Genomic DNA, 12400 nt, shown 5'->3' with positions numbered 1-12400 from the left:
GCAGGGGCGGTAAAGAAAATATACAATACATTCTTTCTACCGTAGAAGAAGAAGCGGCCCATGACGATTTCTCCTCAGTTCCGTTTGCTAGCTGATAGTTCATAGAGTCTCAACCATGGAGGAGGCAAAACAGAAAGAGAATAAGCATCCCGAAAAGACCGATGAGAAGGCGAAGGACAAAGAAAAGGGCCAGCAGCCCAAGGATAAAGATAAGGACAAGAAAGAGGAGCAAGAACTGGTGAGTTCTCATTCAGATGTGTGCTAGGTAATGTCAGAGGAGCCAGAGGTGTTATTTTGCCTTAGTCACTGCCGCTTTGACAACATGGTTGAGCAGGCCGAAGTCAATGCATTTCAAAATAGACGACAAATAAACTTTAATTTACTTTGTGATTATTTCCCACATGGAATGTCCCCACTGTGACTTATTTATTTGTTGTAGTCCTTTAAATCCTGCAGATAAACTCACCCCGTTAGCTCATGTTAGCCTAGCCTAACTCAGCCGGTAAGCTAACATTAGCCTGCTAGTTGTTATCGCCGCTGTCTTTACTGTCACCACTGTTAGCTTTGCTCCCTGATGTGCCAGTGTATCCAGCTAGCTACAGTTAGCGCAGGGCTACAAATTGTATGACACAGCAGCTAACGTGAAGTAAAATAAACTGCTACACAACACAATAACAGTTAACCTAGCGCTAACCTGGCGTTAACTGTTACAACAGTCTGATTTGATAGTCAGCTTGTAGCCGTATTTATGAATTAGCCGGTGCTAAGTGTCAATGGTCAGATAATTGTTTTTCACTTAGTTAGTGGACAGTCATGTGAAACTTAGTACAAACTCGGACATGCGTTACTATTGTCTCTATATGGTATTAACATTAATAAGTCAGAGGTTGCAGTGGCTCTAAATGCACCAGTCAGGTATTCACTGTTAAATTGGACAGCTATATCATAAATGTAATAGGGCTATAAAAATCCATCACTTTCAAAGTTTAGCTACATTCATTTTTTATTCAAATATTCAATATTCAATTCAATCTAATTGCTTATACCAAACGGGAAGGGGAAGGAGTGACATTTGAGTCCGTGCTTTCATTTACATGTTCTTGATTTGTAATAATATTAATCTTTTATTTCACATCTTCAGTCAGAGGAAGACAAACAGTTACAAGAGGACCTGGAGATGATGGTTGAGAGACTGAGTGTAAGTATTAAGTTTAGATGTTTTTTTCCCTCCTTGTGTCTGGGTGTAAAATCCCTTACAAGACAAATAAAAATCTTACAACTTTCTACACATTGACAGGAGAAGAACACAGCGCTGTACCGTCCTGCATTGGAAGAGCTTCGCAGATTAATTCGCTCCTCAACCACCTCCATGACCTCAGTACCTAAACCCCTGAAGTTCCTGCGCCCACACTATGGCAAACTCAAAGAGATCTTTGAGGGCATGGCTCCCGGAGAGAATAAGGTAAAGTTCTACAGATGGAGTCATAAATTCATTAACTTGTATTATTTGCCAAAATTAACAGTATAAATGTTAAAGCTGTCTCAAAACACTGACACTAAAACCAGCCCACACATAGATGAATCAAGTTTAAACTGTGGATGTTGTTTGAATTTGCAGCGTTTCTGTGCTGATGTGGTGTCAGTGCTGGCCATGACGATGAGCGGTGAAAGGGAGTGTCTGAAGTACCGTCTGTTGGGCTCACAGGAAGAGCTGGCCTCATGGGGACATGAATATGTAAGGTAAGACAACTAACTATCAACAACATATGTAGAAGTCTTGTGGCTGTTGGTGACGCTGTAACTTAAACAGAGGAAATACAACTCTTTGATGCATTTTTATTGTTTATATGCCGTGGTTCACTGTGTCAAATTAGTAGAAGAACCTACCTGTTTGCTTTGTTACATGATGACAAAATTTTTCTGTCCGTCACCTTCCAGGCACCTGGCAGGTGAGGTGGCTAAGGAGTGGCAGGAGGTGGAGGAGAATGACAAGACACAGCAGGAGACGCTGCTGAAACTAGTGAAGGAGATTGTGCCCTACAACATGGCCCACAATGCTGAGCACGAGGCATGCGACTTGCTGATGGAGATTGAGAGGCTGGACATGCTGGAGGACTACATTGATGAAAACGCTTATGGCAAAGTCTGCCTTTACCTCACCAGGTGTGTTCAGGTTTTACAATGCTCAGAAAAAAACACAAACCCTGTTTTTAAGCATCTTAGTAAAATTACTTGAATTTGTCGCTGAATTAAAACCAACTTCCTTCTTCCTTCCTCAAGTTGTGTGAGTTATGTTCCTGAGCCAGAAAACTCAGCGCTGCTAAGATGCGCCCTGAACATCTTCCGTAAGTTCAACCGTTATCCAGAGGCCCTGCGTCTGGCCCTGATGCTCAATGATGTGGAGCTGGTGGAAAACATCTTCACATCCTGCAAAGACATGTAAGGACTATTAAACCACTATTCCTGGAGGACATGAGATAGTTATAGTAATGATAAAAGGTGTTAACCCATCATGGTGGATTAGCACGGCAACTTTTAAGAGTAAGAATGGATATTGCTTACCTCAGTGCAGTGTGCTTGTTTTGATCCTGTCTCACATTTGATTTTTTTCTGTTTAGTTCTTTTTCCACTTTTTCCACTGGTTTACACGAAAGGCAAACTTCCTGTATGTTTTGTCTATTGCAGTGTCATCCAGAAGCAGATGGCCTTCATGCTTGGTCGCCACGGCATGTTCCTGGAGCTTAATGAGGATGTAGAGGACTACGAGGACCTGACAGAGATCATGTCAAATGTGCAGCTCAACAGCAACTTCTTGGCCCTGGCCAGAGAGGTAAGAGAGGAGGAGGAGGGCAGGATTAAAGAGAGTGTATTGAGATTGGGGCGAAGAAAGAAGACATCACAGACTAATATGCAGTGGGGCACGGCTCTGCTGCTGAACCCACAGTTAGCCCTGTGCTTTCTGCTGTGCTCTTTGTTTGTTTTTAATATTGTGTGCGTGTTTATTTTTAAGTTTCATGGTAAATGTGGAGAATATGCTCAGCAAGTATGACATGAGCCAACTGCATGCTGCTGGAAGGCTTGTACTGTGAAACATCTGCTGGCCTCAGTGTTTTTCTTTTTGGTGCCATAGAATGTTAACTTTCATATTAGATATATAAAAAAAAAAATGTCTATCAGTAGGGAGCATTATAATTTTAATGATCTACTCTTGAAAGCATATACACACGAACACATTGAAAATATGTGCTTAAACCATCATCAGCAGATTATCACATAGCATCTTGTCCTCTGTATTGCACAGCCCTGCATTGATTGAGTCCTAAATTGTCCGAAACTTATTTCTTGTTGGTTATTACAAATCCAAACCCTAATTTTTACATAGAAAAGCAGTCATGGGTGTTATATTAGCACTATATGTAATTAAAGGGTCAATAGGGTTTCACAGACAAAACTTTCTCTCTCCCAATGCCGATTCCTGCACCCTCCCTCAGGGTACCTGCTCAGTGCTTTCTTTTTCGCAAATGTAAAATCTGTGTACTTCACTGTGTGGAACTCTTCAGAATCACTTTTGTATAAAGTAACACGAAGCCAGAGATACTGCGGCTGAGTCACATTCCCTTTCTGACTAAATGACTGTAACTGATAGTAGGAACACTGACTTTTATAATAACACCTGTGTGAGTGAATGTCATGACTGATACCTGATTTGGTTATTAAGGTCAGCTTTGGGCACTGATATCAGTCCAGCTTTTCGGAGAGGTGCATCCCATAATGGTGAAGGAAAACCATATCATAACCTTGAATTTTTTGCCTCCTGTTCAAAAACAAAATAAAAAATAGCAGGAACATAACAGGGGTTGCAGCTCTGGATTAGATTGAGATGAAGTGGAAAAGTGTGTTGGATGATTTATGAAAAACAAAAGTGTTTTGAGGATATTTTAAGATAAATAGTATGTGAGGTATAAGAGGTAGAATGGATGAAAGGCTGAGGGCCACTTTTACCCCTGGGGGATGGAAATTTTTTAGAGGGGGGGGGGGGCACTGAAAGGATAATGATGATGATTCACAGCAGCAGGTCTGGGATTATAAATTCAGATCGTCTCTTTCTAATGGCTTTTAGTTTCTCAGTATGACTCAACACATTTCACCTATTAACAACACACTCCTGCTGTCCCCCCCAGTTGGACATCATGGAACCCAAAGTCCCTGATGACATCTACAAAACACACCTGGAAAACAACAGTGAGTCAAAGTGATTTACTGGCCACTGTGGCAAGTGAACTGGAGGTTATTTGTGTTCATTGATGGTGAAACTGTATGATTTTAGCCATGTTGTATGACGTCCGTGCTGTACGTGACAGGGTTTGGAGGCAGTGGCTCCCAGGTGGACTCTGCTCGGATGAATTTGGCTTCCTCCTTTGTGAACGGCTTTGTCAACGCAGCTTTTGGACAGGACAAGCTGCTCACAGACGACGGCAACAAATGGCTGTACAAGAACAAGGACCACGGTAATAGAAAACACACGTACACAGTAGTAGTTGTACTCGGTAGGCTTTGCAGACGTATTACCGCATGCATATATTTAGGATGATTTCTTTTGTGGTGTTTGTATATCAACACATTTTATTGGTTCAGTGACTAACAGTGATATAAATGTCTTCAGGCATGTTGAGTGCTGCGGCTTCCCTGGGTATGATCCTGCTGTGGGACGTGGATGGGGGTCTGACCCAGATTGACAAATACCTCTACTCCTCTGAGGACTACATCAAGGTAAACATTAAGCTAGGAAGTACAGGAAACTTTTCCATCACAGAGTTCATATGACTCACAATCTTTTTAAGGTGAGCCATTAAAAGTATCAACGTCCCATCTCAACTTTGTTAACTGCTCTGCACCACTGCTTTTTATATCCTGGCAGTTTTTTAATGAGATACTCCATATGCATTCAGTACTTAAGTTACATTGCATTAGCTTCCAGTCAACTGAATTCACTGTAATGACTGGAGTACAACTGTGCCTTCATTTACGTGTGAATTTGACTTTCTAAACAACATAAGCTATTCTCAGGCTCATTACCAGCGAGGAAATGAAGCCCTCAAGGTGTCTTTCTTGCTTGTCTTACACACCTGCGTCATCTCCCTCTGTGTGCAGTCTGGTGCCCTCCTGGCCTGTGGCATCGTAAACTCGGGCGTGAGGAACGAATGTGATCCGGCCCTCGCCCTGCTCTCTGACTATGTCCTCCACAACAGCAATGTCATGAGGATAGGAGCCATCTTTGGGTGAGGAGAACAGAAATTATGCAAGGCAGTTTTATCCAGTGTTGCTGTATATACTTTTTAACTGTATTATTTTTAGGCACAGATAAGCAGAGAAAACTTGTCGCTTTAGTCTGTTGTTCTGATGTTCACACTTCAGTCCTCTGGGGATCAGTCAAGTATTATCTTATGATGACGCATTGTGTCTGTGTGTCTTTATCCTTGTCGTCTTGTTTCTCAGCCTGGGCCTGGCCTACGCTGGCTCCAACAGAGAAGATGTCCTTTCTCTGCTTCTCCCCGTCATGGGAGACTCCAAATCAAGCATGGAGGTATTGATGTTTGTTTTGTGTCAAGGGCTCTTCACATTCTATATACGTTTCAGTTTAGCAGCATTCAAGTGTGTGTGTGTGTGTTTTAATCTCCAGGTGGTTGGAGTGACGGCGCTGGCGTGCGGTATGATCGCAGTAGGGTCATGTAACGGCGACGTGACCTCCACCATCGTGCAGACCATCATGGAGAAGAACGAACAGGAGCTGAAGGACACATATGCCCGCTGGCTTCCTCTGGGTCTGGGACTCAACCACCTGGGTAGGTGAAGGGAGCCACTGGCTTCAACATTAACTGTGTGAAAACAGCTGTAGTGGAAAGTGAAAGTTTGTGTGGGTCAAGATCTATTGTAGACATCAATTCCATTACTACTGTATCTGTTGCTCTAACTACTGTGTGTGTGTCATTCACTGTCCTCAGGTAAAGGAGAGGCAATTGAAACAACCCTGGCAGCTCTGCAGGTTGTACCTGAACCTTTCCGCAGCTTCGCCAACACACTAGTGGATATCTGTGCATATGCAGGTCAGTCTCTGTATTTTTTATTTTATTTTCCAGCCATTCCAAATTGATGTAGTTGGCACACATGCAGATATCCATCAGTTAGCCCCTGCTTCATTCACCTCTCCATATCCTCCATAGGTCAACCATATACTGACACACATCTACTGATTTTAATCTTTTGTTTTCCAGGATTGCCATAACTCACAAAACACTAATAATTTGTCTCCATCTCAAGGTTCTGGGAATGTGCTGAAGGTGCAGCAGCTTCTCCATATCTGCAGTGAGCACTACGAAGCCAAGGAGAAGGAAAAAGAGGAGGACAAGGACAAGAAGGATAAGAAGGACAAAGACAAGAAGGACACAGCTGCTGACATGGGCTCCCACCAGGTGAGGAGTGATTTACTACCATGATTATCATCATAAATCAGTCATTTACCAACATTTCTCTCTCATTAGTAGTTCCTTTATCCGCTATATTATGGATGCACATGAAGGTTTCCACTTGGAAAAAGGAGAAAATGTTAATTTGGATGATTTCCTGTCAGGGTGTTGCTGTTCTTGGTATTGCCCTGATTGCCATGGGGGAGGAGATCGGCTCTGAGATGGCACTGCGAACATTTGGACATCTGGTCAGTCTTCTTGTTTTGTTTCTGCTGAGTACATCATTGTTCCCCTATCCCACAACCTCTTATTTCCTGTTCTTTTCATTTACTTCACATTGTTTCTTCCACTATTTCTGCTCGAGGAAGAGAGGCCTGGTTATCTGGATTAAACAGTGCTTTCATATTTTTCAGACCTCACCATTTATCTCCCTTTTTTCTTTCTTTTGATTCACATTACATCATCCCTCCTTTGATCCTGCTCCCTACAGTTTTTGCTTTTGTTTTCTCGGTTGTGATCTGACATTTATTACTCTGTTCTTACTTGCCCTAAAGTTCTTAATGAATCAGACTAAGAACGTAACAAAGAGTTCCTTTCTGTCCTTTGTCAACTATTTATACTGGGGTGTGACAGTTTAAGGAGACAGTTCAAATAATTAAAGCCACATTTTTTGTTCTTTTCTTGATCTTTGATGCATTTACACTGTAATAAACTCTATCTTTGTTTTCTCTGTACTTGTTCCATCAGCTGCGGTATGGCGAGCCCACCCTGAGGCGAGCAGTGCCCCTCGCCCTGGCTCTCATTTCCGTGTCCAACCCTCGTCTCAACATCTTGGACACCCTCAGCAAGTTTTCCCACGATGCTGACCCTGAGGTTTCCCACAACTCCATCTTTGCCATGGGCATGGTGGGCAGTGGTGAGTAGGATTCTAGGCTTTACATGGAATAATGTTAACTGTGCAGTAATGGCTGCCAAGATACCAAACCCCTCAAATGTTTAACTTGAAGGTTTTCATGCGCAGTGGCCTATTTTTCTTTTTTTTTGTGTAAATAAATCGCAAATTTTTGTGATCGTAGGTCACAGTAGCAGTGTTAGTATTAGAGTTGCATGTTTTAGCTTGATACAGTGTTTGCTGTTTTAAATAAAATGGGCAAAACGAGTTGTGATGCAATAAAGGAACATAAGAAACAAAAATAACTATAATAAATAAAGCTTATACCATGAAATAATAAACTAACACCCATTCATTCAAACTCAGTTAAAAAACAAAAAGGGGTTAAAAAGATGAGGCTGAATATTTTGATTACAATAAATAAAATGCTGTCAAAGCGCTACATTACAATGATACACCGATATATTATCAGCTCATGGTGGCCATTAAAGTTTGGTTGTTAGAGGTGCTGTGAGTGTTTCCATTTTATTATTGTGAATTATTTTACATAGAGGCTTATTATGCTGAAGCTTTGAAATTCAGCAAATTGAATTCCCAACATTAAAAGCCGACCCCACCCAAGCTTTTCACGAGAAATAGCATTGAATACTTGAAGGTTACACGTTACATATTTGCCATTTTCAGTGATGCACAGTGCCGCCTCCTCCGGGAGAGCCTCTAGTGTCAACTTCCTTAACACATTTAACACACTATTCATTTTTTCCATTTCCTCAGGCACAAATAACGCCCGTCTGGCCGCCATGCTGCGGCAGCTGGCACAGTATCACGCCAAAGACCCTAACAATCTCTTCATGGTCCGACTGGCTCAGGTGGGTGGCAGCACAAAAGGCACTCTGTACCAGACAGTGTGTTTGAGTGACTATTGACTCTCTGCTGTTTGTGCCTCCACAGGGTCTGACTCATTTGGGCAAAGGCACACTGACACTCTGTCCCTACCATAGCGACAGGCAGCTGATGAGCCAGGTTGCCGTCGCCGGACTGCTCACCGTGCTCGTTTCCTTCCTTGATGTCAAGAACAGTCAGTTTATTTTCCTCCTCTTGCTGTTGCCTCAGTTCTCTGCTTCCACACACTTAACATTGTCCATTATGGTTATGCAATTTGAAGTTTGTGTTTATCAGTCATTCCCCTGTGTTAATATTCCCCCTGGTGTTCACTGTGTGCATTACAGTAATCCTGGGGAAATCTCACTATATTCTGTACGGCCTGGTAGCGGCCATGCAGCCACGTATGCTGGTCACATTCGATGAGGAGCTCCGACCACTGCCTGTGTCTGTCAGAGTTGGACAGGTAAAGTCAAAGATCATTACTACTGAGAAATGTAAAGACTGCAAATTCTGCTTTTCTTGCTTGTGTTGATATTAAAAAAAACCAAAAAAAACAAAGCACAAATCATCATGAAAATAAACAGCTTTCCCAGATTTACAATAAGGAAAGTTGTGGTAAAATACTTGAAAGAAAAGTGTCTCTTTTATCTCATGAATTAATTTGTATGTTCTGTGTACAGGCTGTGGATGTCGTGGGCCAGGCAGGCAAGCCCAAGGCCATCACAGGTTTCCAGACTCACACCACGCCAGTGTTGTTGGCTCATGGAGAGAGGGCTGAGCTGGCCACAGAGGAGTATCTCCCTGTCACCCCCATCCTGGAGGGCTTTGTCATCCTCCGCAAGAACCCCAACTATGAAACCTAGACTGCACCCACAATAAAAAAAAAACAAAAAAAAAAACATTCTCACTGGTTTCTCCCTCTGTTTGTAAGGGTAGCCCTCCATGGCTCTTGGCAGTTGTTATATTTAGTTATTTACTGCATGGCTGAAAAGAGCGAGGCAGGCCTATCCTTCTCCCTTGCTTTGTTTTCTCACTGTCATCTGTGGCCCAGCTCCAGCACTCATTAAAAATGGATGGTTGGGGTCTGGTTAATTGGACTGGTATGACACAGAGAAGGTTTAACTGGGACCTTATCCACTCGACATAGATGGTTTCCTCATTGCTCTGAGTTTGATCCACCTCTCCCACATGTACTGAATCAGCTATCTGACTGACCGGGGGCCTTTTGTAAAGTGGGAACTGTTCACCTGTATGTGTTTCAGTCTTCAGTAAATGACCAACTGCTCAGTCCACATCAGTGCTTCAGAATTGTTTTTTTTTTCTCCAACTACTTACAACTTGAGTCTTTTTTTTGTAATTAGAGCATTTAAAAGTATGTATTCTTCATAACGTTTTTCTTCTGTTTTCTTTTGGTGGGGGGTGGGGGTTTGGGTGGGGAGAATTGTTTGTTACAGTACTGTACAAGGTTGAATCAAAAATAAAAACTCAGATCCACATGTTGGAAATGTGATGGCTCATTGTTGTGTTGATTTAGGTGCAAAAACGTCAAGAAACTTGGTTATAATTTGGTGAAACTCAAGTGCTGTTATTCAGATTAAGCAGGCTACAGGTTCTCCACAAGGAGCAGCTACTATGGGAAAGAAACAGCCTAAGATGCTAAACACATATTTTGTATATACAAATATATACACATGTATATATTTATCAAGTAATGGCAACAGTAATTAGAATTAAATATTTATGGGGTTTTTTGTGACTGAGACTTTACATAACTTGTTAGCTGAAGTGAATTAATAGAACATAGCATAATTGTAACTTCCACTTATTAAATATGCAGAACTACAATAATACCTGTGGCTGTTGGACACAGCTGTAGCTTTTAAATCAATTATTTATTTTTCAAAATATCTATGAACCAGTTATAAGACTTAGCTTTCCCAGACTCTGGACTGTGTAATTGTCTGTTTTTTGTTATGATGCACAAGTGGCTCTTTTCTTTGGCCTATAGAATTTCAATCCAAAATATGCCCCATGGGAAGACTTGAACTTTATAATTGCTCTATGCAGACCATTATTTAACATATAATGACAGAAATTGTATTATTACTGCCTTCAATATATATACATATATATATATATATATTTACATATAAATATGTCAGAGTATATATATTCTACAATAGTCATCACTGAAACCTAGTTTACTGTTTTTTTTATTTTTAATTAATTTATTTCGATGGATAATGGGAAGTTGTTTCCATCTTGAGAACAAAGTTTTTCAGAAATATTTTAATATCAAAAAGTCGCCAAACATGTTGCTCACACGCAAACATGATAAAGATATGACATTACAGAATTTCCAGCTAAGAACATGATTATTACTGGGAAAGTTTCACGTGATGGGATTTTGCCGGAATTACCTAGCTACCGGCTTCCGGGAAGATTTTCCGTCCGTCCGGCTCTGCGGACTCAAGGAGAGAAAGGTAACGCCACGGTCCTAAGCTGTATTCTTTACTAAAATGCTTAATTTATCATTCAAGTGCCAGGTCGCCGGCACATAGAGACTCTGTAAGGACATTCAACTGTATGTTTCATCTTTTAGTCCGGAGATATATCAACGTGCGGTGACTTTCTTCAGTGGTTTCTGAGGACTGGTGTTCCTGCTGTGTTTTCAGGGATTAGCTAGCTAGCTCGTTGCTAGCATTCCATGCTAAAACGACGTGGGTGTTCTTTCTTCACTTTAGCTAGTTCAGCTAGCAAGTTGACACTACGATAGACAGCCAAGTTGAGTCATTACGACTGTGTTCAGAAAGATGTTATAATATGTGTGTGTATGTTATATATGCCAAGCGACAAATAGACTGTCGCATCGCAATGTTGTTGTTTTCGCCGGTTAGCGTAATTTATGCTACTAGCTACCTAACTACATGCTAGCTAGCTAAACACTATGCTATATAGGTAGCAGTAGGTTAAATCACTGATTGTGTCGTAGCCGTGTTTTGCCCTGGTGCCAGCCTCCTAGCAGTATGAGGTGAGGCTTGTGTACTCGTATTTGCCAGCGTGGCTTCATGTAAAGAGATGTCTGTTGACAGTTGTGATTGTAAATAACATGCATACCGATAACTTGATACCTGAAACCATGTGATGACGATGTAAAGTTCGTGCCAGCAATCTGAAACATTTTGCGTAGCGCGGTAAAGTACGGAAAGGTGGTTAAAAGATCATAACTCCTCTAGTTACCCGGACAACCTAAAATATGTGGCTGTATATGTTACCAAATATCTAGTGGTAGCTGTATTATATACAAAGGAATAATGAGACTCTGCTGGTGGAGGGTAAACGGGGTGACTGGAGACTGATTTGACAGGACAGTTAGTTGTTTTGCGCCTTGCTGAGCGGGGTGACAGGTCGCTGTTTCTCCAGGTTAGCTGTAATGGGAGTTGCCGAGAACTTGGCAAATGTGGGATTTCCCATCAGCATCTCCCCACATACAGCATCCCTTGTAATGCATCAGCGTAAACGCAGGCTGTCGCAGTGGTGATGTTGCTGTTAAACTGGGCGAGATGTTTGGCTGCGAAACGAAACGGAGGTGGCTGACTCAGTCCGACTAGTTACAGTACTCATCTTTGTCACGACACCGTTGACAGCGCTGCTACGGTGTTTATACCTAGCTAGCTAAAGCTTTCGAGCATAGTTAGCGATTGAATGCCAGTAGCATATTTAGCTACTGAATACGAATGTACGAGCTAACAACCAGTAGCTGCCTACTTAGCTTGACAGTTATCTAGGTTAATATTCCCATTCATTGACACGGCCGTCGTCACGTCTGTCTTCACCGGTGACTCCCTGAAACGTCGTTTGTTTGGTATGGTTTATGTTTTACATTAAGTAGATGGTTGTCATGGCCGATATCAGGCTGAGGTGTGGCTGGCATGAAGCCGGCAGCTGTGATGTGCATCGCGCCAATAGCAGGAGAAACCACGTGGTAAATCCAGATTGGGCCTAGGAAAGTTAGCAACATGGCTAACAGCACAACATACAGCAGCATGGCTTCGCACCTTTTTTCGTAGGTGTTTTGGGAAGACCTGATTGTTCATTATAATCCCATGCAAATATCTGTCATTGTCGTGTGTTGTGTGCGTGAGTAGACAGGCAGACA

General features: G+C 42.0%; 1 protein-coding gene across 1 annotated transcript; it reads left to right on the top strand.

Moving 5' to 3' along the window:
* The first annotated feature begins 63 nt into the window (after positions 1 to 63).
* psmd2 (proteasome 26S subunit, non-ATPase 2) lies at positions 64 to 9533 on the top strand. Its single transcript, XM_022760488.1, has 21 exons — positions 64 to 238; positions 1142 to 1198; positions 1298 to 1462; positions 1619 to 1740; positions 1939 to 2163; positions 2281 to 2439; positions 2686 to 2830; positions 4182 to 4242; positions 4362 to 4508; positions 4664 to 4770; positions 5152 to 5279; positions 5497 to 5584; positions 5681 to 5843; positions 6003 to 6104; positions 6319 to 6470; positions 6629 to 6712; positions 7212 to 7380; positions 8131 to 8225; positions 8308 to 8434; positions 8586 to 8704; positions 8922 to 9533. The coding sequence occupies exons 1-21, from the start codon at positions 116 to 118 to the stop codon at positions 9102 to 9104; spliced, it is 2721 nt and encodes a 906-aa protein (XP_022616209.1). The 5' UTR covers positions 64 to 115; the 3' UTR covers positions 9105 to 9533.
* Positions 9534 to 12400: the final 2867 nt, after the last annotated feature.

The sequence above is a fragment of the Seriola dumerili genome, unplaced genomic scaffold (genome assembly GCF_002260705.1).
Source record: "Seriola dumerili isolate Sdu_G_001 unplaced genomic scaffold, Sdu_1.0 BDQW01000337.1, whole genome shotgun sequence".
Taxonomy (NCBI): domain Eukaryota; kingdom Metazoa; phylum Chordata; class Actinopteri; order Carangiformes; family Carangidae; genus Seriola; species Seriola dumerili.
The sequence above is the reverse complement of the archived record's forward strand: the minus strand, read 5'-3'. Positions and strand labels throughout refer to the sequence as shown.

Excerpts from the sequence above, each read along its gene's own strand:
- psmd2 (XM_022760488.1), top strand. The coding sequence starts at position 116 with ATGGAGGAGGCAAAACAGAAAGAGAATAAGCATCCCGAAAAGACCGAT. Across the intron at positions 239-1,141 it reads AGAAAGAGGAGCAAGAACTG|TCAGAGGAAGACAAACAGTT; the intron begins GTGAGTTCTCAT and ends TCACATCTTCAG. Across the intron at positions 6,105-6,318 it reads GGATATCTGTGCATATGCAG|GTTCTGGGAATGTGCTGAAG; the intron begins GTCAGTCTCTGT and ends CTCCATCTCAAG.